The sequence below is a fragment of the Clytia hemisphaerica genome, unplaced genomic scaffold, assembly GCF_902728285.1.
Source record: "Clytia hemisphaerica strain Z4C2 unplaced genomic scaffold, Clytia hemisphaerica genome assembly, whole genome shotgun sequence".
NCBI classification, from domain to species: domain Eukaryota; kingdom Metazoa; phylum Cnidaria; class Hydrozoa; order Leptothecata; family Clytiidae; genus Clytia; species Clytia hemisphaerica.
Window position 1 is genome coordinate 1,066,051 of NW_027103573.1, and position 27,441 is coordinate 1,093,491.

The 27,441-nt window shown below is 35.5% G+C and overlaps 1 protein-coding gene across 7 annotated transcripts; it reads left to right on the top strand.

The window, feature by feature from the left end:
• Window positions 1-546: 546 nt before the first annotated feature.
• LOC136801175 (inactive histone-lysine N-methyltransferase 2E-like) lies at window positions 547-26,584 on the top strand. 7 transcript variants are annotated; one of them, XM_067057806.1, is made up of 24 exons: window positions 549-759; window positions 3,981-4,058; window positions 4,381-4,578; window positions 5,063-5,255; window positions 5,493-5,635; window positions 7,044-7,091; window positions 7,451-7,531; window positions 8,103-8,161; window positions 8,620-8,834; window positions 9,889-9,952; window positions 10,271-10,328; window positions 10,539-10,617; window positions 10,893-11,180; window positions 11,776-12,365; window positions 12,679-12,835; window positions 13,776-14,058; window positions 15,890-15,999; window positions 16,203-16,359; window positions 16,558-17,489; window positions 18,350-18,935; window positions 20,786-20,896; window positions 21,715-21,906; window positions 22,796-23,010; window positions 26,355-26,584. In XM_067057806.1, the coding sequence occupies exons 3-24, from the start codon at window positions 4,466-4,468 to the stop codon at window positions 26,559-26,561; spliced, it is 4,881 nt and encodes a 1,626-aa protein (XP_066913907.1). In that variant the 5' UTR covers window positions 549-759; window positions 3,981-4,058; window positions 4,381-4,465; the 3' UTR covers window positions 26,562-26,584. The 7 variants fall into 7 exon arrangements, with proteins under 7 accessions (XP_066913911.1, XP_066913908.1, XP_066913909.1 ...); XM_067057807.1 differs by lacking the exon at window positions 3,981-4,058 and having other exon boundaries at window positions 548-759; window positions 9,892-9,952; XM_067057805.1 differs by lacking the exon at window positions 3,981-4,058.
• Window positions 26,585-27,441: the final 857 nt, after the last annotated feature.

Consider the following 27,441-nt stretch of genomic DNA (forward strand, 5'->3'; position numbering starts at 1 on the left):
CATAATTTTACTGCATCGAATACAAAATAAATTCACATCCTCTAACAAAATATTTAAAACTTTTGCTTCCATAAGAAAAGACGTCCGTTCTCTGTCAGGTTGTGGCTAGAAATGATCGCCTTCTGCAATTTGTTTTGCCAAAATTGCGAAAAATAAAATCTTGACGGGGGTTTTCACACTCGAGACTAGCTTTTTTTAGGTGTGTCAAAAAAATTGTTATGCCCGTTATATTGGTTGAAAAATTACAAAAATCAATTTTTCATCTATTCTTCTTTCCAATACAGGTATTAAAATTGGCAAATAGATTCAAAATCTCCCCAAATTTCCTAATTTCAAGATACTTCAAACCCCCTGAATTTACCCTCTCGATCGAAAATTAATTTGATTGACAGGGCACCTGAGTATTTCACCAGAGCTCAACAATCAAGCTAGAATATATTTCGCATTCTTTTTGCTCTAATTCAACTTTCTAGCGTGGAAGGTAATTCAAAGCACTCGAGGCGCTAGTAAGTTAGGCCAAGAAAGATGGATAATGAAATACGAACCCTCTAAAGAAGATGGACCACAACTTATTAGAATATTTGTATTTCTTATTTTTGCTACATGTATTAGGCATTATACGAGTGGTATCTGGAATTATTATGATCTGAGCATAAATATAAATATTGTGTGATATTTTGGAGATTTTCTTTCAGTAAATAGATAAAAAAATGGATCAAAATCGTCCATGATTGAACTTGAATCCGCCATTTTGAAAAGGTATGGAGACGTCAACTTGACGAAATACTGTATATAATATACGTTTTTCAGCTGTAAAAGATACTTTTGAACCATATCATCAGCTTTTGAGCTTCATAATCTTGATTTATATATACAATTGTGGCATTGAATTCTAGCTATCTTTATTTTCACTATCTGACTATCGGACGTCGGACCTGCGATTGAAAATAAAGAATTTCCAAAGAAATTATTATTTGCTGACCATGTTATCAGTTGTTATCATTATTTCAAGCAGAGTGATTGATATTCCAAACTTTTGCATTTTACTGCTATAGGAATCAAATATTTGCGATTTGATTGTTGAATCCAATCAAATCTTAAAATCAAATATTGCCTAGGATTTGCTGTTCAATTGCTTCGATTGTGTTTGATTGTATTCAAAACACATTTCCCGTAATTCCCGAAACAGTGTGCTTGCCATTATTTTGTTGCTCTCCACCCTTTTGTGTCTCAAGGTAGATAAACTGGTTTTTGCCTACATTTCCTTACATCATACAGGGAAAGTTTTTTTTTTAGCTTTTCTTGAGTTCTACCAAACAGAATCCTTTCAAATTTTAATTTGATATTATATCACTCTGAAATGTATTTTTCCAAAAGAATATTGGTATCAAAAGTTAGAAGCTGAAAACCCACTTTCCCTATCACTGCGCAGGCTAAAATGTGTTTGTTTGCCTCCGACAGCTCTATACACAATGGCTCTTTCAGAGAAGTTGGAATTACGGAAAAGGTGTAGGTACTGTAATTTGGTCCAATGTCAACATCCCTCATGTTTGTCCCACACCCTTCTTTAGAGCTGGGAATAATAGGAAGGTTTGAATCGCTGGTTGTCAATTACTGTAAATTGGTTTAAGCCGACATCCCTCTTCTAATTTCAACACCCTTTTAGAGATAAGAATAATAGAAGAGTCAGTACTTACTTTTTTTTTGATACTTTTTGAAGGCTTCTTTGTTCGTCTCAACAATCATCCAATTTGAGAAATCCGATGATAGACCATGACTTTGATGCTATTAGAATCAGCTCTCCTAAGAGGAAAGTAATTCGGCAGCAGTGGCTCGTCCGGTAGTGAATTGAGAAAATGGTCCAATTGATGTTTAAAACTAGTTTTGCAGCAGTTTTTGAGGTTACGGATGGATTGTGGGAGGGCATTAAATAGTCTGGGGCCTTCTTCTGACAGGGAGTCTCTCCATATGTTTTTTTGCCTTATGTTCACCTCTTTTAGATAACATTTTCTACCCAGTCTCTGGTTATCGTAACTGAAGATGCCACCTTTGTTTTCAGCATAGTTAAAATTTGGTACAAGCTGTTGTAGGATGCTCCAGGTGTAGATAATCCTGTATCTTTCTCTGCGCCGCTCCAGGCTGTATAGTTTAAGTTCTTTGAGCTTCTCCCAATAGTTGAGATGTTGAAGTGTAGGGATTCTATTCAGGTAAGATTTTTGAAGTGATTCCAGTTGTTGGATCAGATATCTTTTTGAAGGTGACCACAGCTGGGAGCAATAGTCAATGTGTGGTAGTACCAGTGACTTCCAAAGAGTTAGCATTACTTGACAATCTCTTGTTTTGAACGTTCGATGGATCCAAGCAATGATACTTTTGACTTTCTCGATCTGGTTTGTAATGTGTTTGCTGTATGTCATGTTAACATCCAGAGTGACTCCAGTATCACTGATAGACGAAATATCCTTGGTAGCTAAGCAAAAAAGATTCCACAAGTGATTCCGACCTTCATATTATTCCTATCTATAAAGAACGGTGTCAAAATTAGAAGAGGGATGTCGACATTAGACCAACTTGATGGTGCCGTGGTATAGTGGTAGTCGACCTTGGCTTCTGTGCAGGAGGCCAGGGTTCGATTCCCACTCACGGCAGTTCACTTGGCAAGTGAACGTTCCTTCGCCCGGGTCAACCCATGCCATGTGAGGGGAATTGGGTAGTCAGTTCAAGGTGCTGACGGGACACTCATTAGTAAGCGTCTATAGTTGCGAGAATAGGCCTCTAAAGCCTCCTGCAGCTCAACCAAATAGAAATAGAAAAAAAAATAGAAAAACTTGCGATAGTGGTCCCATACGAAAAAAATATTTTTTCAATCAGAGATTTATACCTATTGTCTCTAAAGAAATGTGTCAGAACTGGACACAAGGGATGTCAACATTAGACTATACAGTAATAAACAAAAAACTACCTTTTGGTGGAATAAATTTTGAATGGATTAATTTTTAGAGATTTGGCTAATTTTGGCATGTTTAAATTTATTCCAGAATCCAAATTTCGGCTAGAGTTCCTAAGTAACTGAAAGAAATCAGCCAGAAAGAGTCTACACTTCATAATAATTCTCAATAATTTGGCCATCCAAGCGTTATGATTGTTCTTATATAGTTTGTTCTTATAAAAAATGTGTATAAGGGTTAATTTTCATAAACTCCTTAGGGGTAATCATGACATGATGTGGGTTTTCACTGGTGATATTGCTGGCAATGCACTTAAAACAGATTGTTTCAATTTTTCACTGGTTAAATAAATTTACTCTCAAAACAATGAGTCTACTCTTCCCTTTTTTATATTGAGATTACGGTTCTTTTTTGCCTGAAAAGGAGTGTTTTAGACAAAAATTAGGGGTTATTTTAGAAGATCATGGAAAAAATTTGTTTTTGCAAGGAAATTGTTTTGGACAGATTTGTGCAAGGAAATTGTTTTGCACAGGCTGAGAACTAATTTTGGCAAATTTTGACTAAACTTACCAAATATTCCCTTTTCTGAGTTACATTATTTTCATTTCATCAAGCTATATTTGGGGTTTCTTGGGGACCATTCAAAAAGTAAGTACGCTCAAAATGAAATGACCCCCCCCCCTCGAAAAAAAAATTGAGGTCATATTAAAAATTTTATACAAAGGTAAATTAGGGGATTTTGAGAAACTTCAACTTCAACTTCTGTTTGTCTTTGTTGATGATATAATCAGAAGATCTAACCAAACTTTGACTGAAATTTTGTTGTATTGAAAAATGTCAAAGTGTACGTCCCTTTCTATTTGACCTCCCCCTCCCCCTCGTACTCTTTCGTACACTTTTGGTGGTACCCTCCCCCTCCCCCTCAGAGCGTACGTACTTTTTGAATGGTCCCTTGCTTTGAATAGAGCAATGGTATTGGCAAACTAAATTTATACTTGAAATACTGATATATAAATTAAATTGTGTTGATAGGGCATTATGAAATGGTTTTTGATAGGATGATTGCTGAGAATAAAGGGCACCAATCTATAGTTGAACTGTTTTGCTAGGGTAAATGGCTAAATTTGTATTTTTGTTATAATTTTGAACCATTGCCTGTTCGGGTGTAGTTGGTTGTTGAAGAAGATGAGAATTCAAATAAATGATATAATATATGATATCTCTGCCTTCCTTTAGGCCATTTACTGAAAGCATTTTTATGGAAAGTGACTTTCGGAATTTGAAATTAACAAAATACATAAAAAGAGAATAGTCATGCCAAAAAATGTTGTTCTCGTAACTATAGGTTGTTCTTCTAGCTGCTCTAGAAGCCTGAAAAAAGTTACTATTTTTAGCACATTATTGATAATGTTTGTGTATTTTTCCTCTACAGAGTTAAATGGTTTGCTTCACTGAGGAAGCTTTCGGAATGCATGTGAATCTTCGACAGTGCAAGTTAACATTTTACATAGTTTCCAATGCCTTTTCAACCCCAAAATTTTCCTCCTTTGCAAAGTATGAGAATGACGGATATGATTCTTCACGAGTTGGCGATTAAAGCAAACTGTAAATTCAATCCTGAGAAAAAAGAGTATGTAATATTTTTTTCTCTTTCTTTTTTTTTCAAATGCACAACTTTGCAAGTCTGCTTCATGAGTGTTCTATTATATCGCAAGGCTCATATTGTTCAGATGCACAGAAATCTTACACTTTTTTCCCTTATTACGACCCAAATTTTAGTTTAAAAATTCATCTTACTTCACTCAATGAGTTGAAAATGATGACATAATGATCTTTGAAATATTCCTAAGACATCGACTCTATTTTGTTGTTGTTTTTTATTTAAAAATCCAAGGAAATGTTTATTTTCGGTTATGCTTCTTCTTATACTTCATGAAACTGTCTGGCACTGTTGGATTTTAACCTAAGTTTGTTTTCATCAACTTCCAACCGTTAGTTTCACTTCTTTTCTACGATGAAAACTTGACTTGCACTGTCTTCTGCACTATGAGTATTCCTACTCTTTGTTACAATACAAGTTTCACTTTAAAGATATTGTTTTTTTTTCTTTTTAGTAATGAAAAGGAAATATCTAATACTAAAGATAGTATGCAATGTTTGGTAATCAACAATAAAGAGACAACTCCTGCCAGTGACGAACTAAACAACCATATCAAAGAAGAAGGAGAAGAAAACAAACAAACCGTGATAAACTCCCTTCCAATCAAGACTTATCCTAAAATACGACAAAACTTTATCCCTTACCCTGTAAGTATTTTCTTAAGAAACAGGAAAAATATTCAAAAATATGCAAATTACCTACTAGAGTAATTTTTCCTTCCCATACTTAATAACTCACACCTTCAATATCTTTTTATATATTTTGATAGTTGTGCAGGTCTGTTATTTTATATTTTGATAGTTGTACAGGTCTGTTATTTTCTATTTTCTAATACTTTTTTACAAGAAAATATTAACATATTGACTTTATCTTTGCTTTTCAAGGACCATAATTATGGGCAACAGCCTCCTCTGACTCCTCCTCTTGATGGGAAAAAAACAGTGATTACTTCGAAAATTGGCAAAGAAAATACAAAACAAGAACACAGTGGACAAACTGATCAGGACGGTGATACTAGGTGTATATGGTAAGGATATTACTTTTTACTTTTTTGTTGTTACAATTTTCTTTCTTTCTTTAGAGATCCTCCTGATAAAAGAGAAGCAGAACAGGTCCTATCTAGAACAGCATACACTAACGCTATTCTAGAATAGGAAAATCCTCTGGTTCCCACCTGACTCTGCTAACTCAGATGTTTAGTAACTATACTAGAAGAACTTGGAATATCAGGCATAACTTTCACTTCTATCAGAGTGACAGAGTAATATAACCTGCTCCCCTCATAGGCTCAGCCCCCTTACTTTTTTTTTTTGGGGGGGGGGCTAAGAAATATTTTGGCCTTTAAAGAGCCTGGGGGCTAAAATTGCCAAAATATTTGGGGTGATCTAGATTGTTGGGGGAGCCTAGATGATCTGACTGAGACTCTGGGGGCTGTTGAGCTAAATTCAAAAGATCTCTTATGTTACTATTATATCAAATATAAAAAACAAAAAATTTGTAAACATAAATATTAAAACAAGTAAAATTTAGTTTTAATTTATCAGTACTGTACTCGCATATATTTTTTATTGACTTCTCTCTACGGGGGCGGGAGAATAATGTTTTTTTTTAGTTCATCTTGGGACTGAAGTGTTAGGGGACCTAGCACAACTGAGCACAAGACAATTTTTTGGGGGGAGCTAAATTGTTGGGGGGACCTTAATTTGTTGGGAGGAGCTAGAAACCTGGCTGAAGCTATGCCCCTCTCACATACATGACATGGGCATGGGTTGAAATTTATTGGAGTGAATCACAGAGTGGGAATCAGCTGTGCCTTTCAATCTTTACTTGCTATGCAAATGTCTTAGTTCTACTTTGTACCTAATGCCTGCAAGCTAACGTGTCATCTCAAAGTATTAATAAGGAACGCTTTAAAAAGATACTACCTACATATTTCTATTTGTACTACTACATCACACTTTCTTAATGCTAATGGTGGGAGGCAGATCTGTGTCCAAACAAAGCTTTTAACAATGAAAATTTTGAAGAAACTTTTAAACGTTTTATATTCCCCTCTTTCCACTTACTGCAAAAACTCATAAAAGATGTGTGTCCACTTTGGCAACTCTATTTCTTTTTTGAAATGCAATTGAATTTTCCTCTCATTATCTAGATAATGATTGTAGTAATTATAGTTTTGGGAAGTTAATTGAGACGATGTGACTACTTTTGTTATACTCTGTTTTCTTGCCAGCTTCCTGTTCAAGCCATATCATAATTGCAATCATTGATATTATTAGACTTTTCATAAATGAGAAAAAATTCCTCTTTTCTGTAATTCTTGAAATGCTTAGTTATAATAAAATACAAATAGGCATTTTAAAATTCGATAGAATTGCTAAAAACTGACATATAATATATGGTAAGATTATCAATAAATTTCTTTTTATTTTCAGTGGATTTGACCATGATGATGGATATATGATTTGTTGTGATATGTGCAGGTCTGTCGCATTTTAAGTTTTGTTGACATCAGCTAAACTGAACTATATTTGACAATCTGGATAATATGAACACTTCTTGACAATATGTATATTATAGCAGGATTGTCTCTACCCTTTCTGGCTGGTTACCCTTTTGCCTTTTCTTAAAACAAAAAAACTCTCCCTTGAGGGGAGTATCATGTCCAAATTTGGGCAGTATGATAAGTTATGGAAACACTCTCAAGGGAATCGGTCTTTGATCAATGTCATAGTTTCCACATGAAAGTCAAAAGGAGTCAATGTTAACCTTGAACTGTTTTTAATTACATGAGGTTTTGTTCCTTTGGTTTTAAGTATGTTTTTCTCTCTTTTCATCATAGTTCATGGCAACATATTGAATGCATGGGTATAAAATCTAGCAAAGTTCCTGAAAAATATTCTTGTAACAACTGCCTTCCAAGGTAAAATATTGCATGACTGTATTAAACTTTAGCATAGTATGATTTTTCATAGTATCATTCTCTAGACTTTGTTATATGTAAAGATCTAAGGTATATTCCATTTCATTTTAAGCAGATGGTTTTTTTTTACTTTTGTCTTTTATCCTTTACTACTCGGTTACTACTTGGTTAATCCTCGAAAAAGCTCTGGTACAAAATGCTGAAAAATATTTCAAAATCCTCAAAAAGCTGGCATGAAATAGACCAGCTGTAACTAATTCTGAACATTTTAAGAAGCCTTTCTCCTTTTTCAACCTCTTTTAAGCCATGGATATCATTCATTTTTTACCTTTTTCAAAGTTTATGGCTCTTTTTCCCCTTCGCTTTTTCCCTCATGCTTCCCATCATCAGTATGAATGTCTCACCATAAGATTTGTTTACTTATCAAGTATTTTAAAATCTTGTGGTTGAACTCATGAAGAATACTTTGTGATGAGTGTTGTTTTTATTTTGTAAATTTAGAATATATATTGTGTATAACACTGCTGTAAGTCTTTTTATACTCATCATCTCATATTTTTGTTTACAATAGGGAGTTGGATGTGAAACGTGCCAAAGAGATACAGGCTAAAAAGAGAGAAAATATGTCAGGTATGGTAAACTCTTGTTTAAAAAAACTGCAGCATGTGTAAATCTATAGTATTGATTGTGACATTGGTATTTTCTTGGTTAAAATTGACTAGATTTTCTCATTACACTTGATTACACAGCTTTTTTGGCAATCCAAAAATAATATCAATCTGTTTGATTAAAAAGAATATAATATATCTTGAATTTGTGTTTAGAATAAAAGTTTAATTTGAAAAAAGTCTTTTTGCTACAACAGTGTCTTTTGAAATGTGCCTTTTTTACAATAGTTTATGTGTTTGATCAACAGTAATAAACAAGCAGTGACTTCTAACAATAAAGTAATGTTTTACTCATTCCATACATTTCCTATATTTTCCTTGTAAAATGTACTAGGCAGCTTTGTTTTCTCAACTCCCAGAACAGTGTTTGTTAGCATAGAGTGTTTTAGAAAGTGTTTTTTTGTTTTGATAATGTTACAGAAGATGATGATGATGAAGACGATGAAGGTGAAGAGACTGGGTCTGAAGAAGAACCAAACAAAACATCGTACACCATCAAACCATCAACTGAAGTCAGCAATACACCAACACGTATTACCTTGCAATTGTCCAACAATATAACAACAACAAATCAGACACCTATCACCACAACAACTGTGAAAAAGGGGAGACGCGGGAAAATACAGCGTAAAAAGGTAGCCTTCAAATTTTAAAAGCTGGTTGTTAAATTTCATCTGAATTTTAAAACTAAACTCGTACCGGCCATTCCTTTCGAATTTCTAGCTTTGAAATAGTCATATTAAGCTCCAGAATCACTTTGTTTTCAATGGTATGATTTCATAAAGTTTCACTTTATGAAAATAACTAAACAAAAACAAAGCTGCCTGTTTATAACCTAATGTTGAAAAAAGTTTTTTGAATAATTTGAGCTATAATACTCAATCTTTTCATTTTTGTGATAAAAACACTGAACTGCAGCAAAAAAACATAGCTATAAACTGCACAGTTCAGATCTTTCTATTTTCCTATACACCAATCAATGGATCACACGTTTGTAAAAGCTTGAGATTCCTTTCATTGATCTTTTAAACACAAAATAGGGAGAAAAAACATTTAAATAATACATTTCCTTGATTGAATGAATTATAGAATCAAAAGAATGAGACCTATGATCAATTATTTATAGAGCTATTGGACATATAGCAGGATCTTTTCTTATTATTTTACTGTACCTAGGATACCCATTTACTATGGAATCACTTTTTCATTGAGCCTTTCGGAATCCATGTAATAAGTTAAGTTGGCTTCTATTGAGGCTATACAGAACTAACCAAGGGTATCAATTCTTTAAAATGATATCAGATAGAAATTGACAATTCTTGTGATATTGAAGTATCAAATCTTCCTTTTTGAGACAAAGTTAAGTTAGGAATACAATTTGTTATGGTGATAGAGAAGTATGCTGATATTTTGAAAGGAAAAACACTTAATATTTTGTTGGATAAGGTACTACAAATATACTTATTATGAATGTGGGAAATAATAAAGCATTGTCATAATCTTGATGCTTTAACAAACAACAAATAATTAAATTCTAGGTAGAATATGATTTGACTCTACTATTTGCCATGTTGCAGCATGTTTGTACGTATTTTGGACTACAGTATCATAACATTGTCACCATAAAGATAGAATTCTACCTTGTACAGGAATAAGCTTTGATTAAGAATTTCTTGTTTTCTTTTTCAGCAGATCACAGAACAACCTCGAACAACAAGAAGGAAAACAAGAAAAAAGGACAAAAGTGAATCAGGTGATTTATCTTTTCAGCTTGTTTTTGCAGAGAGATTAAATCTATTACTTAATTTACTGTGTTGCCTCTCTCCTAAGACAAACCTGATAAAGGAGAATATCACTTTAGAAAAATAATCTTATTTTTGCTCCAATGAATACCTAAAGTTTGACTTGGTATATGGTGTGTACGGCACTTTGGAAAAGCATAATTCTTATATAACATGTTTGTCTAGTTTAGACCAGACTATAGTCTAGCCATTTGTTTGGAATATAATTTGTAGGAATCATATAAATGTCGTACTTTCCAGCATAATTCAATTTCCATTTCTTACCACAGCAAACTCAGAAGAATCGCTACAAATAACAGATATTGACTCATTTAAAGCTTATTTAACGTAAGTCATATAAAATTTGTATGTTTTCAAACGAATGGTTGACTGCTATGCTTCACTTTTGCACTCATTTATTATTATGAGGTGGTTTATTCTTTGAAGTTCTAGTTAGGTTCAAAATAATCATCTGGAATCATAGGGAAGAGCTAGATCAATGATTTTCTGACTTTAAAAAAAGACACTGCAAAATATATTTCAAACTTATTATTTTAGTGCCAACACGAGTTATGACAGCATCGTTGAAAATGAGTGTGACGATGAGCTTAAGAACATGCATTTCAAATTACCTGAGGTAAGTAAAGTTTTGTTCCTATATGATGCTGGTTTGCTCAAAATATGGATTTAAACAAAGGTGTTTCAGGGTAGTCAGCTTAATGGATATTAATTTTTGTTCCTGAGCTATGAAGTTTTATTGTAAGGCTTCCGCTCCATAATAATGAAATTGTGATTGAAATGTTGCTTGGGCTGCTCTTGCCTTCAACTTATAATCATTACAACTTATAATCATTACCACCATTTCAATTGTTTAAAACCTGGCGATGATTTATCTTTTTCTTCATTACTCAGGTTGTCCCACACATTGATTTAAAAAACATTGTTAAATGCCATCACTTGGCTGAGAACAACAAAGGAGTGGTTGCATCTTCCTCCATCGCTTCGGGCAACTTGATTCTTGAGTATATTGGAACCTTGATGTCGTTAAAGAAATTCGAAGATCAGAATCCAAACTTTCAACATAATTGCCCGTTTGTTATCAAATATATGAAAATTGAACCGTTCCCTATTGTGATAGATGCAAGGAAAAATGGAAATGACGCACGCTTTTTACGGAGATCTTGTCAAGCAAATGCAGAGGTAAGGGCTTCTTTTGAAGAGAGTATTCACTTAGCTACAATCCTTCAAGAAATATTTGAGACACAGGGGAATTCACGGTGTAATTTTGAACACCACAATTGATTTAAGCGCCTTAAACTACAGTTGGAAAGTAGAGTTTTAACTCTGAGTTTTAACATGAGACTTAAGACTTAGGACCTTAGGATCTCAGGATTTAAAAGCTCAAATTTGCTCGAATGAGGCTTGGAATATGGCCTAGAAGCCACCAAAGCCCCCTAAAATCGAAATATTCAATGGAAGAAAGTGGAAGTGCTGAAATGGCAATTCTCGCCCGAACTTTAAATTCTGAAAAACGTTAAAATACACTAAAATCTCAATATATTTCAAGGGAGATTGTAGATACATATTGACTGAATATTAGATATCTTGCATTTTATTTATTATCACTTTGGTTTGTCTTTTGTTCGTTTGTTGTGTATGTTTTTTGTTTATTCAATACAAGTTTTTAAACAGTGGAATTTTCTCACACTCATTTTCTCTAGAAAAATTATCATAACCATGTCATAATTTCTAATCTCAACTACATACTAAAAACAACCTTTTTCTCTACCTCTAGTTGAGGCATTTGACGCACAACGGTTCTCTACATATAATGGTCATCAGTGTTGTTGAAATCCTACAGAACCAAGAGATCACTGTCCCATTTGATCCAGACTCAGATCTACCTGGATACATTGACTGTGCTTGCGGCCAGAAGACTTGCCCAATGTCCATAGCAACACCGAATACTAAAAAAGACATTATTCCCAAAAAGGAATCACCGATATCAGAGAGAACAGAACCTATAATAAACACTGAAGAGGTTTTAACTAAGACAGAAATGTTGCCTGATAATCAACAACACGCCCTACAAAACGAAAGTGAAAGTGAGGGTGGTGACGATCCCCGACACGAGAAACTTTCCAGGGAAGAACGTAAATTACAAGCACTCATGAAACAGTTCGAAAAATTAGATAAAAAAAATGACACTAGTAAACACAGACAACATCAACACCATAAAGATGGGAAAACACCCCATTCAAGGACCACAAGTATTAGTTTAGACGACCCGCCCACCCCGGTGACAAACTCGACACCTCAGAAAGTGGGCTCGACAACGAAGAAGATCACAAATAAACGGAAAAGTATGGGAGTGAATGGCAAAAGGTTGGTTTGATTCTGCACCATGTGGTCTGTTTGGTCCACTTTGTTAGATCTAAGATCATATTATTATTATTTATAAGCTTTATGAGAAACCTTAAGATAGCCAGGTGCTGATAAAATGTGTGGCCAAGGCCCCTTAATGATGGATCTTTTTCAGATCTAAAAGGCTAGGTAAGGCAAGATGGACTGGATCTAGTTTTCACAGTTTGATACATAAAAAATACTCAGGGAATTCATCCCGCCATCCCAATATGAATAAGACCTAAAAATACTTGTTTTCTACTCTCTCCCTTCTCTCTTCTTAATCCAACAACAGCAGGCGGACTCGACAATCAAGTTGCTCATCTGAACCTGTCTCACCTTCGGAGGCAGACCACCAGCAGATCCATAGTAATGTCTCCACTCCAACTTCAAATGCCAGTACAACCATGGAAAGCTCTATCTTTACAAGACAAAAAGCCAGGCGAGAAAAGGTATATTTTCTGTTTCAAGTGCATGGAACATAGTTTGCAGAGGGGTATGAACCCCCCTAGGTTTATTTCATCCCCCCCTATATACCCATCCCCCCCTTTTGTAATGAAATCTTATCCCCCCCCTTTTTTTTAAAGAAAATCCGTTTCGAAGGAAACTCGCTTTCCCACCTACCAGCAAAATTATCAACAAGAAAGAGTATGAAGTATTATAGTCACGAGCCAACAATGACAGAATATAACTAGTGTTTTTCATTAATCTTGATCATTTTAAAATCTAATCACAAAATTTCCAAACCCCCCCTTTTTTATTTGATCCCCCCCTACATTCCCATCCCCCCTAGTTTTTTCGGCAGATCTCGGTACCCCCCCTACAAAGGCCCTCCAGAAAGTTGGTATCCCCCCCTATTAAAAAGGGGGGGTGCAAACTATGTGGAATTGTATCATTTTTTGTTCTAACAAAATATTACTAATACTGCAACATGGCCTTCATTTTTTTTCACTCTTATCTACAAAATATGTTTCCTTTTGGATCTTGCAGAAATCTTGCAGCCACCTATAGTTCTACAATTTTTCACTTTACAGTTGGCTCTCTCTAATTCAATTTTCAGAGACAGAATCGTCTTCAAAGTAAAAAAAAATCAAATTTCAGTACTTTATTCCTTTAGTTTGAATTAGAGAGAGTTTACTGTGTATATAGCTATCAAATTATACAAAAGTCATAACATTTGAGAAGAAAATATTCATTTAGCTTAGCACCAGTTTTTTATTTTCAATTTGCCACTAATAACAAAAACCAGTCTTTTATTACCATTTACGTACATTACGCCTTGTATCATGAATATGACTATAAAGCTGACTTTAATATAACCCATTGACCACCCTCCCCACCCATTTTTCGTGTGACCAACCATTCAACTCCTCCTTCCCACCATCCATACAGGAGCCACTGACACTGACCCTGCCCATCCAACGGAGACCACGAAACGAAAACTCCCTCACAAGCCCAACGCCACCAGCTACTCCAAGTCTGGACGCCCACCACCCTTCAATTGACGCTACCAACCTCTCTCTAATGGTAGAAACTCAATTACCGATAAGTATGGAGTCAACCTCCTCCACTCCTGTTAAAACTAACCCTCTCGGATTGTTACAGATTGCAAGAAACAATTTTAATAACCATCCAACTGCATCAATCGGCCATTCCACAGCTGAAGAAAAAATAGGTATGTATTTTACATGATAGATAATTTGATAATTTGAAAATCGTGTGGAACTTGGAGTCAAGCTCGGCGGTAACTTGGGTCACGGCCTATTCATAATATGCACCATTTCAATGTCTTCCACGGGCCCAACAGCTGATTGGTCGAAATTGACGTATTAACTGATTTTACGTCACTTACAACCAATCAGTTGTTGGGTCCGTGTCAGAAGACATTGCAATGGTGCATATCGTCACTGTAGAATAAAATGGAGTTATGTCCATTTTTTGCTGGTTGACATAACTCACTCTTTTTTTACATAGTCCATTCAATTATGGACATCTCAAGAGCCAAAGCATATTGTAAAAAAATAAAAAATTTCAAAAATTGGAGATGACTCCTTTTTATTCTACAACGATGAATCATGAATATAGCCTAAACCCTGTTTAGAGAAATTACAAATGCTTGTAATAAACAGGCAGCTGACGACATCTAAAATTTGGATGACTTTGGGACAAATGCTGAGTTGGTTTTTCTTGTTTCCATATATCTACTGATCCTAAAAATTTTACTCGGCGTCCGAAAATTAATTAACAGACACGCCCGATAGTAATCTGATGACGTCACCACCAAAAGTGCAAATTTGATTTCCGCACATAGTAAAGGCCGGTGTCCACTTTCGCGCGAAGCGCGTGAAACTTTTCACGTTATTTGTAACGTCATTGGTTGATTGAAAAAAGAAGCAATTCCATTGGTCAAAATTGACGTAACAGTTGAAAAAAGTTGAACTTCCTTCAACTTTTTTTTTGTTCGCGCGAAACTTTTTTATGACGTAATCTTTTCTCAGGCAAAAACGGTTAAGAAAAAATCTTTCGCGCGCTTCGCACGAAAGTGGACATCGGCCTTAATGATATATATACCATTCGACGCGTTTTTTGATGTAGATTCCAAATCACATCAGCCTCAATAAGTAAAAATTTAGATTTAAAAAGTTATGACTTAAATTTGACATATGATTTTGGTCAATCATGACCCTTTAACCCCCTGAAAATGTCAAATTTCAACGTCATCAAAACGAAAAACAATTTATACCATTCGAAAGCTCGTCAAAAACTATATAGAAGACATTCAAACGGGTATATACGATTTATCAACCTAACTCGAGGAAATTGAGATCGTAATTCCTCATAAAGTGAGGCATTTTTTTCAAAAATGACGTCATAGAAGACCTATAGACCTTCATAACTCTTCATATTCAAATTATTACTTATTGAGACTGATGTGATTTAAAATCTTCATCAGAAAACGCTTCAAATGGTATATGAAACTTTGAAATTTTGCAACATCAATTTTTCACTTTTGCTTGTGACGTCATCAATTTATAAATTATTCTCGGACACGTCCGGTAAAGATTTTTAAACACGCCGAGTAATTTTTTCTGACTCTATAAACTATAAGGATTTCAAAATGAGTTCTCCCCTCAATTTTCACTTATTTCACTTTTTTTGATGTCATTAGCTGCCTGTCAATTATGTACTCAAATTTTCTTTAATGTAACATTGTTTCATCACAGGGTCTTTTACCAATAAGGTATATCTCAAACAAGTCCCACTAATAAAAGAAGTCTAGACAGTTTGTTAATCATTTTTTTGTGTGTGGGAAATCTAAATATTGTTTTGTGATCGAAGAAAGAACAATGAAAACCAACTATTCCAAAAAAAGGAAGAGTTTTTCATGTGGTTCAGGTTAAAATGATGATCCTTTTACTACAGAGATATATTATCATTTTTGGGTAGACTTCATAAGCCCTTTTGTTTTGTAAACCATGCATTCGTTTGATTCCATTTTCCTCTAGGCAACTTTTTATCACGACAAGACAGCTATTACGAGACTCCTCTTGCGTCACCCTCTGGTAAACTTCACCAGAGATGCCTGCAAAGACAATACTATGGCTCACTTAAAAAGGTTAGTACTCTAGACAGATTAGATTAGTTCGAAATCTTGCTTTACCTTACTGCGGTGGTTAACTAATTGATGTCAAAGAAATTCCATGATACTCAAGAAACACTTCCAAATTTCATGCTTAATGTTCGAAACGGTTTCGTAATCACGCGTAGTAACTATTTCATTTTTTCATTTGATATTCAACCTACAATTTCTTTTGACAGCATTGGCTTCAGAAGCACTCATCTCCACGTCACCAACGGAGAAATATCAAGGGTAGTAGCGAGCAGATTTGTTTGGCTGCTTTAATTGCCACTCTTGATCCCAAGAGACATGAAGAGAATGCTCAAACGACCAAACACGTTTTCAAGAAGCCCTCAAGTAAGATATTTTTCAAAATAGGTTCTCTTATCCTGGAAAATGTTGTCACTTCATTCCTGAAGTATCTCTCAGTATTATATCCATCATTTCAAATACCTCGCCCTCAAACAGAACATCTTCTTATAGGGTCTATTTTTTTGAGGGGCAATCTGCCTCAAAACTCGCTATATCGAGAACTTTTTCTTTTTACTTTTTCAGATTATATCCCTTTGAAGAAAAGGTATATAAAACGGGCTGCTCAACGGATAGAAGCGCAACAAAATAGACTAGTGGATGACTCTTTTAACTCTCATAAAGAATCAAACATAACGAACCTTTTATCGAACGCTAGCAGTTTCAAACAATTTTTACCGAACGGTAAGGGACACACACCTTCAGGGCTACCACCCTCGTCATTGGGGCGTGATTTTAGTAACGATAGTAGTAGAGACTTGCAGAGTATACAATCACTATTGTCTGATAAACTGAGCGATATTTTAACGAGAAAAGACAGTACGTTCAATGGCGTTGCACATGCGCAGCTCCTCACGCCTCAAAAGTCTCCTAAAGTTACGGAGTCGTCGGCTCCTCTAGTAAGGACTACAAATTCTTATGGTGAATTTATGAATGGTTATAGAATCAGTAACGCGGTGTCAGAAAGACTAATGAACTCAACAAATGCTATTTTATCAACGACCATTTCGGATCCGAGATTATCTTCGGTCGCCGGTACTAAACGCCCCTCAGCCGAAACGGAGGAACCACTGGCAAAGAAAATCAAGTCGGACGAAAAGGAGAGTTTAATTTCGGCGCCGCTAACGACGACAACTTTGATGACGACGTTAGGGTCCACACCCACGCATCAAGAACTTCACATAAATACAACAAATAATACACAATTATCCGTAGTAAGTAGGACTCTAACGCCTAATCCGTCGACTGTGGCAACGTCTTCAGATTTAACGTCCAAAACGCCGGAAACGGACGAAAGCATGACGCTAAATTCAATGACCTCGTCGCCGGTGAAAAGTGCGACTCAGCAGCCACAACGTCGGTTGAGTAGTTCGAGCAGCCTGGCATCTCCTGGGCTTGATGGTGTCAATATGGAGTTTGATCAGACTGGAGAACAACCGGCAAGCATCAAACGAAAGGTCAGACATTTCATCTATTTTTTGTCTTTTATTTGGCCACCAGGCTTATACATCGGCTTTACGTGACCAAAGGGTGGGTTTTCTCTTTTCTAAGAAGTGGCATAATACCAGGGGGGGGGGGTCGGTATTAAATCCAAGACATATGAGTACTAAAAGGTTTTTTGACGATTTTTGACATACCCCACCTGATTTTTGAAAAAGGATTTTTTTTTGGACATTTTAGCATAATGACCACCTAAATTAGGCTTATTTTGGAATTCGGCTCAGAGAATGGCGGTCTTTAGACTTTCAACAAAATGCCAACTCTGGTTATTTAAGCTGTTAATGAACCTGATCTATCTCTCTCTATTCTAGATAAAGACTCAGAAACAGTTAAGATACTTTTGCTCTGCTCTACTTTAGTTATTGCAAAGATTGATTGGTTATTTTTCACCTCTAATTTACAGCTTCCTATTTCTTTTCTATCCAGGGTATTTTCCCACCGGGGACGAAACTTTTGTTTAATTTGTGACACAGGGTGTTTAAATCTTATATAGAAAGTTTTATTTTTTTCATTTTGCCTAAAATGCTTGGTCAATAGTTAAATTTCCTAAAATTTGGTGATTTTTAGTACTCATGTACTAAAATTTTTCCTAAATTTCTTGAAGACCCCACCTAATTTGGGATTTTAGTACACATGGTACTAAAATGCTTTAAGGCCTTTTTTGTAATACCACCACGTCACTAAAAGTCATGATGTCTGAAACTTTAGTACCGACCCCCCCCCCCTGATAATACATGTATTTCTTCCTTTTTCCTTCTTTTTTGCGTCTTTCAGTTTTGACACAAAGTATATCGTTTTGTAATTTTGTCCAATACAGTTATCCATTAAAGACTACAGAAACCGTCGGAAAGTCACATCAACCGCCGCCACCAGTACACCGCCTTCAACCACCCCTAACACATCTTCTTACACCCTGGCCGCCACCACTTCACCTTCTTCAATATCTTCAATATCCCCCGGTCAGAAAATTCACCAAGCCGCAGACGCCCTTTTAACGCCAAATACGTTGTCACTAAGAGACCATCAAACGTCAGGTTACCACGCTTCAGGAAACATAACGGGTGGCAACACCTTAACGAACAATGTTTGTAGTAACATTACAACAGACTCTCTTGAGGAGATTAAAAAACGGACTTACCTCGGGCAAAATGATTCAGTGCCCGTTGATAGAAAATCTAATAGTGATCCGCGACTTGAACAACACCCTCTAAAGGTGACATCGCTAGATGGAAAGACCTTACCTAATCATACAGTAACCCGGAAAGATGTTTCTTCACCGTCAGCGGCCGCGCCTCGACGTCCATCGAACGAGCGGACGGTTCAACTGCAACAACAAGCGATGTTCGAACCGGTCAGTCCACTAAGCGATGAAACATTAAACAGTCCTAAAGAAGAGCCTTCAGGTATTGTGAATCTCTTATGAAATCAAATAATTTTGAACTTAAATAATTTCACCATCCCTAGAGAAAAAATGGCATTTCAATAAATGAACGTCAAACAGGGAAACAAATGGATATTTTTGGACCTACCCCGGTGGAGGTCCTATAAATTAACCTTTGTCCGTTCGTCTGTTCGTTCGTTCGTTCGTTTGTTATTAGCTTTCCTCGTGATTGGATCGTTAGTTTTTTCTGATTTTTTGCACAAAGATGCATAACTATAAACCCTCGAATGTGACGGAGCCCGATTTTCAAAAAAAGAAAATTTTGGGCAAATTTGGGCCAAAAAACGGCTAAAAAACGGGTTTTTTGGACTTCGTGAAAAATTAGTTCGTTAATTTTTTCTGATTTTTTGCATGAAAGTAGGGTACCATCGTAGGTAAAAGATGGCTTAAGCGAATTTTTGCAAAAAAAATTTATTGGCTCAAAAAACGCATGTTTATCTATAAGAATCACCATTAATAAGCATACATCAATTTTCTTAGTCAAATTACTCAATTTTTTTTGAGATTTTTGCTCAGGAGGGCTTACTTTTAAAGAATATGTGTGTTTCGACATGAAATTTTGGTTGCTTGGCGTGTTTTTATAAAATAACTGGCCAAATTCGATATTTTTTTATAAGGACATTATCAATTACTTAGGTATTACCTTTTCTCGAGATTGGCTCTTTCATTCTTTACGATTTTTTGAACAAAGATGCATAACTATAAACCCTCGAATGTGACGGAGCCCGATTTTCAAAAAAATTTGGGGCAAATTTGGGCCAAAAAACAGGTAAAAAATGGGTTTTTTGGACTTTGTGAAAAATCGGATCATTAATTTTTTCTGATTTTTTGCAGAAAAGTAAGGTACCATCATAGGTAAAATACGGTTCAAGCAGATTTTTGCAAAAAAATTGTAGTTGGCTCAAAAAACGCATGTTTAGCTATAAGAATCACTATTAATAAGCATACATCAATGTTCTTAGTCAAATTACTCAATTTTTTTTATGAGATAGATGTTTTTTTTGCTCATGAGGGCTTACTTTTAAAGAATATATTTGTTTAGACATGAAATTTTGGTTGCTTGGCTTGTTTTTATAGAAAAGCTGGCCAAAAGCACACTATCAATTACTTAGGTATTAGCTTTTCTCGAGATTGGCTCTTTTATTCTTTATGATTTTTCGCACAAAGATGCATAACTATAAACCCTCGAATGTGACGGAGCTCGATTCTTGGAGAAAAAAATTTGGGGGTAAATTTCAGCTAAAAAGAGATGTTTTTTTGCTCTCGAAGTCTTGAATATGAAAGAATATTTCAAGAGCATGAAGTTTTGGTTTCTAAACGTTTCTTATAAGAAACAAACGACTAATTTTAATAGACCGTCACTATTTGTGTTCTGAATGATTGTTTAATGGTCACGCTTATGTAGATATCAATTATATATGTGTTATTAAATGCATAACCAGGTAGGTCCATAAAAGTATCACTTGTTCATATACAGGATAGGTGATGCTTTTAATTTTTCTAATTCTCTATGGATATCTGTTAGACGTCCAAATTTTTTGGAAAATACTAGAAGACATTGAACCTGGAGTTTTTGTCGAGCAAACAAACACAAACAAATACTCCATGTAATTCGAATTCGTGGTGTCCCTCGAGGGCCGAATGACAGGGAGTCAGCTGCATGAGTAGAGACTTTTTTTCAGTGATTTTTTTAAGGATGTTTTTTTTGTTTTTTTTTTTGAAAAAGTGTACGAGATTTGGGAGTTTTTTACTTTCCGCTTTGTAATGTACATCGACATTGAGGGATATAACCTCATTTTTCTACTATTACAGGGAATTCAATACATTCAGATATCACGAAAAATCCTTTCAGCATTCACAACAGTATAACGAAACACCCATTTGTAAAGAAACAGCAGCAGCCAACAAAACCACCCGCCCAAGGTATCTTGATTGAATATTCTTGGTATTATGATTACACTCGTGCGTAGAACGAAACTCTACGTCATATCCCTGGCTCCGTTTCCCAAAAAGTTACAAAAGTTCAACATTTAAAGGGAATATTGTCACTTCTTTTGTAACTTTTGGATTTTTCCTCGATGAAGCTCGAAGGGCTAGAAAAGAATCTTCGATCTTTCCCAAACAAGAAAATAGACTTTCTTTGTTTATGCGATACATTTTTCGGAATATTGCGATAGATTCTACTTTCAATTCAACGTTTGTATGAAAGCCACGTTGGTCCATTTTGGATAGGAAAGAAGCTAAGCTTTCGCTCTAGCCCTTCAAGCTTTAAACTACATGGCATATGGCGCAGACACCAAATTATCTGTGCAACGGTTTAATTTGCAGATCAACAACCTTTTGTTATTTCGAATTAGGCGTCGATATCCATATGTAAAATAGTAGTCCATATGTAAAATAAACTAACAGCAAGATTTTCCGGTTTCCCTGCAGTATGCCTATGTATCATTTCGTTTCATAAGTTTTAATGAATTTTTATGTGCAATAACTTCACTGTCTATTTGTCTGTTTGTCTGCACTGTTTCATCCGTAGCACGTATACATGTAACATACTAATTAAATGCACTTCTCCCCAGTTGGTTCGGGTTCCCGGGCGAGCAGTTTAGAATTCATTGAGTAAACAGTTTGATCTATTTTCTATCTAGGTACCCTGCGTTAACTCACGCTTCATACAAAGAGTTCATAAACACCCCCTATTCAATAACCTTTTCCTTATCCCGCCCTTTTTTATCCGCCCTTAGGTCTACTCCAGCTTTTGTCGGCCCAAAAATATCCACACCTTGCCACCCTAACGAACCATTCAAACAGCACTATCCCGAACACTAGCCTCACTCCGCCACCTGCTCATGTGAACGCCAGCACAGAATACAGGCTAACACCACCTCCTCCTTCTTCTGCAAACCCTGCGCACCAACACCTTATTAATAACGAATGTAAGTTTTGTTGGTTTGTTTATTTGTTTGTTTTGTTTGTCTTATTTGTTCTGTTGTTTATTTAACACACCTGCTCAGATTTTCCGGATTGAAGTTGCTCAGAAGCAAAATAAAGCAATTCTATTGGTTACAGACGAAGTTCGTCTTGAAATAAACCAATTAAATGCTTGCTAGTAAGGGCACAACCCTTAGGATATGTGACAACACTTTTTGGAGTGGAATTTTTTTTGCTCATTCGAAAGAAGAATCTTGCGTGATCCAGTGACGCGAATCGTACTAAAACGGACAGAAAATTTTAGCTTTAAATGGTTGTTATTATTTGTATGTTTGAGAAAGGGATACTTTTATTGCCCAGAATTCTATCCTTTAACCGATGAAGTCGATCATTCATGTTGAATTTGATTTCAGCCATGTTTTTCCCTTAAAGTTTTGACTGTAACGTCAGCCTTTAGGCTATAAAAGATTTGCCGGACCTACTTCACGTAACCCCTCTCAAGGAGTCTTTTTAAAAATCCATTTTTTCTTTCGAATAGGCCAAAAATTCCACTTCAAAAATTGTTTTGACGGGTCCTGAGGATTGGTTCCCTTACTGTACATTTTGTTTCTGATTATTATGCACTATAGTCAACGCACTCTGATTCGATTTTCCACGAGAATTTGATTTTTTTTATCGAGTACAGAAGTAGGAGTAGGAGTAGTAGGAGTCTGATAACAACATTGAATAATTGAGTCCGGGAAGAAAAATATGGGCAAGACTCAATATTCGACTACAGAAATTTTAATACGAAAAACAGCGAATTTTGCCGAAACCTAAGTTCTTTAAGAAACATTTCTGGTATTTTCACATCTAAAGAATTCGATATAATGTTTTAACCCAATTTCCATTCAGACCACAACATGTTACACGAGAATAATGTTTCTACGGCAACCGAGAATGATGAAGATACTTCGTCTAACCATTCAAGCATCTCTTCAACATCTTTCGGTTCCGGTGATGTCGTTCACGATAGGTCGAGTTATTCGAGTTACCAACGCATCACTTCGAGTGCATCCACCAACAACTCGAGCCGTGACACTTATACTGTTGGTCGTGATTTCTACGGGGTAAGTTTTCTGAGATTTGCTTGTCTGAACTATAAGATATAGATTTGCATATTTTTAAGTGACGTCCTAAACATTGTTGAATTTGCAAAGCTCTGGCCACTACATGTTTTTTTTTTATAAGCAAGTGTATGCCCCTTGGTCAGGCTCGTGTATGCTTAAGTTCTCAAAGCATCCAGGCATAGATTATGCTTATTATATGCTTATGAATCATGCTTATAATTCACCCCGAGCCAAGTTTTAGTAAAATTTTAGAAATTTTGTAAAAATTTGTTCAGATTTCAGCAGATTTGGGAGCAGTGGTAGCCATGGAATGTCTTTTTTTACTTGACCTCAACTAATACATTTTAAACTGATGAAAAATGACAACTTGAAAAATATTTCAGGCTGACACATATGCTTATGTTATGCTTAGGAATTATATAAATCTGAGCCTTCATATGCTTATAAGTGTTATGCTTATAAAAAACAAGAGCCGCAAAGATGCGGATAAATATTTCCTTTACAAATGTTAAAATAATAATTGATGTCCTCAAAAGATTTCAAAGTGCTTTAAATCTCAGATAACATCAGGCAACACAAGTCCCTAAGAATTTCAAAATTCCATTTATGTAATTGCCAGTATTTGCAGGATTATTCATAGATGACTGTAGGTTCAAAGCTACGGATCACGAAATATTATATCCAAGCTGAACCCGACTGAGAACAACAATGCAGTAATCAAATTGGCTGGAACTTTAATTTTCGTTAGGTGGACTTTAAATGGATTTTAGTATTATACTAGCGGTCACCCGGCGTCGCACCACCAAGTAGAGTGTTGTGTTGAGTGTTGAACACATCAAAAGACCTGATTATATAATTACTATTTTAAGCGCTGATTTCCAGAAATATTTTATAGCCAAAAAGGGCAAATATTTAAAATGAAAGAATGACAAAAAGGAGAATATTTCACAGTAAGAAAACCAAAGCAAATTTTATATATTTTCAAAATGAGATGTAATATTTTGCATTATACTTTCATATGGGCTCTTCCAGAAAAAATCCGTTCATGGGGGGTGGAGGATGAATTGTCCAGGAGTATCGAAAAAATACCAAAAAATTGCAATGTCCAGGGGGTAAATTCCAATGTCCAGGGGTAATTTTTTGTGTCCACGGGGTTGATTTGATGTTTGTCCAGGGGTATAATCCGTGTCCAGGGGGTTAAAAATCAAAATGTCCAGGGGTAATTCATGAAAAAAATAATATATCCTCCACCCCCCATGAACGGATTTTTTCTGGAAGAGCCCATATATAAAATATTGTAAAAAATGTAAAAATTTAAAGTAACTTTTGGAGTTTTTTGAAATAATGTACGTGCTAAAAAGTAAAAATCTTTCAAAACAGGGAAACAATTTCAAATTTTCCGACAGAATGCAAAAAAAAAAAAAAATCTCATTTTTATATACTGGGAAACATTTCATAATCTGAAAGAATGTCGATAAGAAAAAATTCCCCTAACAGAAGCCATTTTATGATTTCCAAAAGCATGCTGCAAGAGCAAAAAATGTCACATACTTGGAAACAATCAACAATTCCACGTTTTGAATTGACGGTAAGAAAATCTCCAAATTCACGACAAAAGTTTCCACGTTTTAATTGTACATGCCGTCAACTGCTTTAACTTGGGACGATTGGTCGAAACATGGGACTGTTTGATGTCTGGTCTGTTTTTTCACTAACTTGTTAAATCTCTTTGACAACAAATTTGTTTTGATAACTCCACCAAGTTTATCAATCATACTTCCTTTCATAACATGTCACGATAACTTTCACTGATAGCGTCGATTGGAGAATTAGAGATCGCCCGCCGAACGCTCCATTGTTCTGCCATTTTTTTAATACGCCGTTCATTAGCTCAAATCAAATGACTTTGGAGGTTCGGTGAAATGGTGGCCAAATTGCCGTCCCATGTTTTGTCAGATAGTCCCAAGCTGGAGTAGTTGACAGTAAGAAAATCTCCAAATTCAAGACAAAAGTTTCCACGTTTAAAACACACTTTGCAAAAGATCTCTAAATTCACAACTAAAGTTTTCCACGTTTTAAAATGCACGCGGGGAAGAAAATCTCCAAGTTCAAGAAAAATTTTAACTGTACATGTGAAGTGATTTCAAATTATTTACATCCATATTCAATGCAATAAACCTTTTAAGAAGTATAACATATAACATTCTTCATATTGGGGCCATGGTGTTCCGGATCCGGTTATCAGCTTTAAAATTTGAAATTTATAACCGCAACAAGTTTTCACTAACTGTCACTAAACCAGCAGTTTAATTCATTGTTGTAGATAAAAAAACCAAGGGAAATTCAATCATTAACCAGTCAATTTTGCTCCATGTTTAAATTTTTAGCTAAAATCAGTTCATCAACCAATCCCATTGCATTGTTGCATTGTCGGCATTGATTGCATTCGTTGGGTGCAAACTTTTTTCATATTGCAAGTATGTAAATTTTCAGGTATAACAAGGTCAGATTTATTCACAGTCACTTGCCTTCGTACGCTTTATGTGAATATACAAACAAAATTGAAGTTAGTTTGTTGTGAGAGTTGATAAAATGTCCTGTTTTTCCAAGACCAAGAGATTGTATCATCTCTCTCGCTCATTCCAGCTCATTCCAAACCAACAGAATGTAAACGAAACATCAAATCCAGAAAGGAATATTAAGAAAAGTTCACTATCGACCATTCCTTGTCACAATTGTACACAAATCATGATCCAATTCAACTCATCAAAGCATAAAAACCAAAGGAAAGAAAAGTAGCGAAAGAGCAAAAGTTGTTGTTGTCTATTTTCTGCCATCTTTGTTTTGACAGTTAGAAACGATCAACAATACGCTTCTGAAACGGCCGACGTTGCCCGATCGACAAGGAGAATAGAGCGCCGTACGGATATTTACCACAGACGTTTCTCGAAGAAATGACGTCTTCCGCCTCGAAAAAAGAATATCCTACTGTTTTTGCCGCCGGAGCTTGATTTAAAAAGAGACTCATGTACAAACTCACGAAATTGACCAAAACCGAGCGTTAGACTTGGAGAAGGAGAAGGAGAAGAAGAAGGAGAAGAAAAATTACCGTTTTAACAAATATTTCCTATATAGATAGGAAATATTTAAAAACATGTATTTGTAGTCACAGCTCAGTTTAACAGCTAAGAGGATTGTAAATTTTCTTACTACTATTTTTACCAAGATATTTTACTTTTTAGTAGAGTGTGCTAAAATCTCAACTTTGGAAAATTGCCTCCCCAGTTGGTCGTTCCATTACGCTACTGCGTTTAAGTCTCACTTTTTATTCGTTTTTTTTCTAGCATTCGAATTACGGCAGCACTGCGTACTATCCGTCATCTTACCAGAATTTCAACAATCAACACCAACCGAATAACCGTCAACCACCGGCAGCTCCTGGTAAACGTGGTCACTACATCGGCGGTGGTGGCTCCACAAACACTTATAACTCACAGTCCAACCAAAATATCCGAAGACCACCCCAACATAATCGATTCCAACATTACTAATAGATGAGGGTTTTTGATACAGCTTTTCTTGTTGTTTTTTTGCTATATCTGGTTCTACATTGCTGGTAATTATATATTGTGTGAATGGAAAAGGAAGAGTAACGAGTGTGGGAGTTAAGATGTATGTTTCTCCCGCTATCGTTTGGGTAATTGATATTGACTTTTATCGTCTGTGTGAAAATCTTGAAACAGTGTGAAATGAAGCTTATAAATATTCAAATCAATGACGCTATAAGGCATGTCGAAATTTGTTACCCAAAGGATAGTGTGGGACCAAACGTGTAACGTGAAGGTTCTGTTTGCCAAATATTAAAGCGATACAAATTTTCATTATTGCTTTTCGTATTTTATGGCATCATATTCAAACATCCCCTCGGCCGTTACACCTTCCCTCTCGCGTTCATTCATCGAAACTCTTCTTTGGTTCCATGACTTTCCTTTCTTGTTTACTGCTCAATATTCGATTATTATTTGTTGGAAGAGGAGAATAATAAGCCCGCTTTAATCCGTTCTTTGGATTTTTTTAATTCTCTCGCTTGTATTAACTAGCACTCTTACTTTTAGTATACACCAACACTTGCACTAGGCGCTGGATTCTGTGCCACTTTTTTGATAAACAAATTTTTCTGATGACTGTTTTCTGTTGTTAGCAAAGTATAGGAAAAACGAAAAAACACTGTAGCAACGTAAACTAGCTCCAAAAATCAAATACTTTTGGATTCAAAGGGCTATTGGTAATAAACTTTCATCTCTCGGTCATAGATTTTGAGTTTTTTTAGGGATTAACACTCCTCTCTCTCCAACTTTTCTTTATTATTTCATTAATTTAAAGTTTCCCCGTCATTTTTTTGTAAATAGGTGTTATGCGTTCCAGATGTTT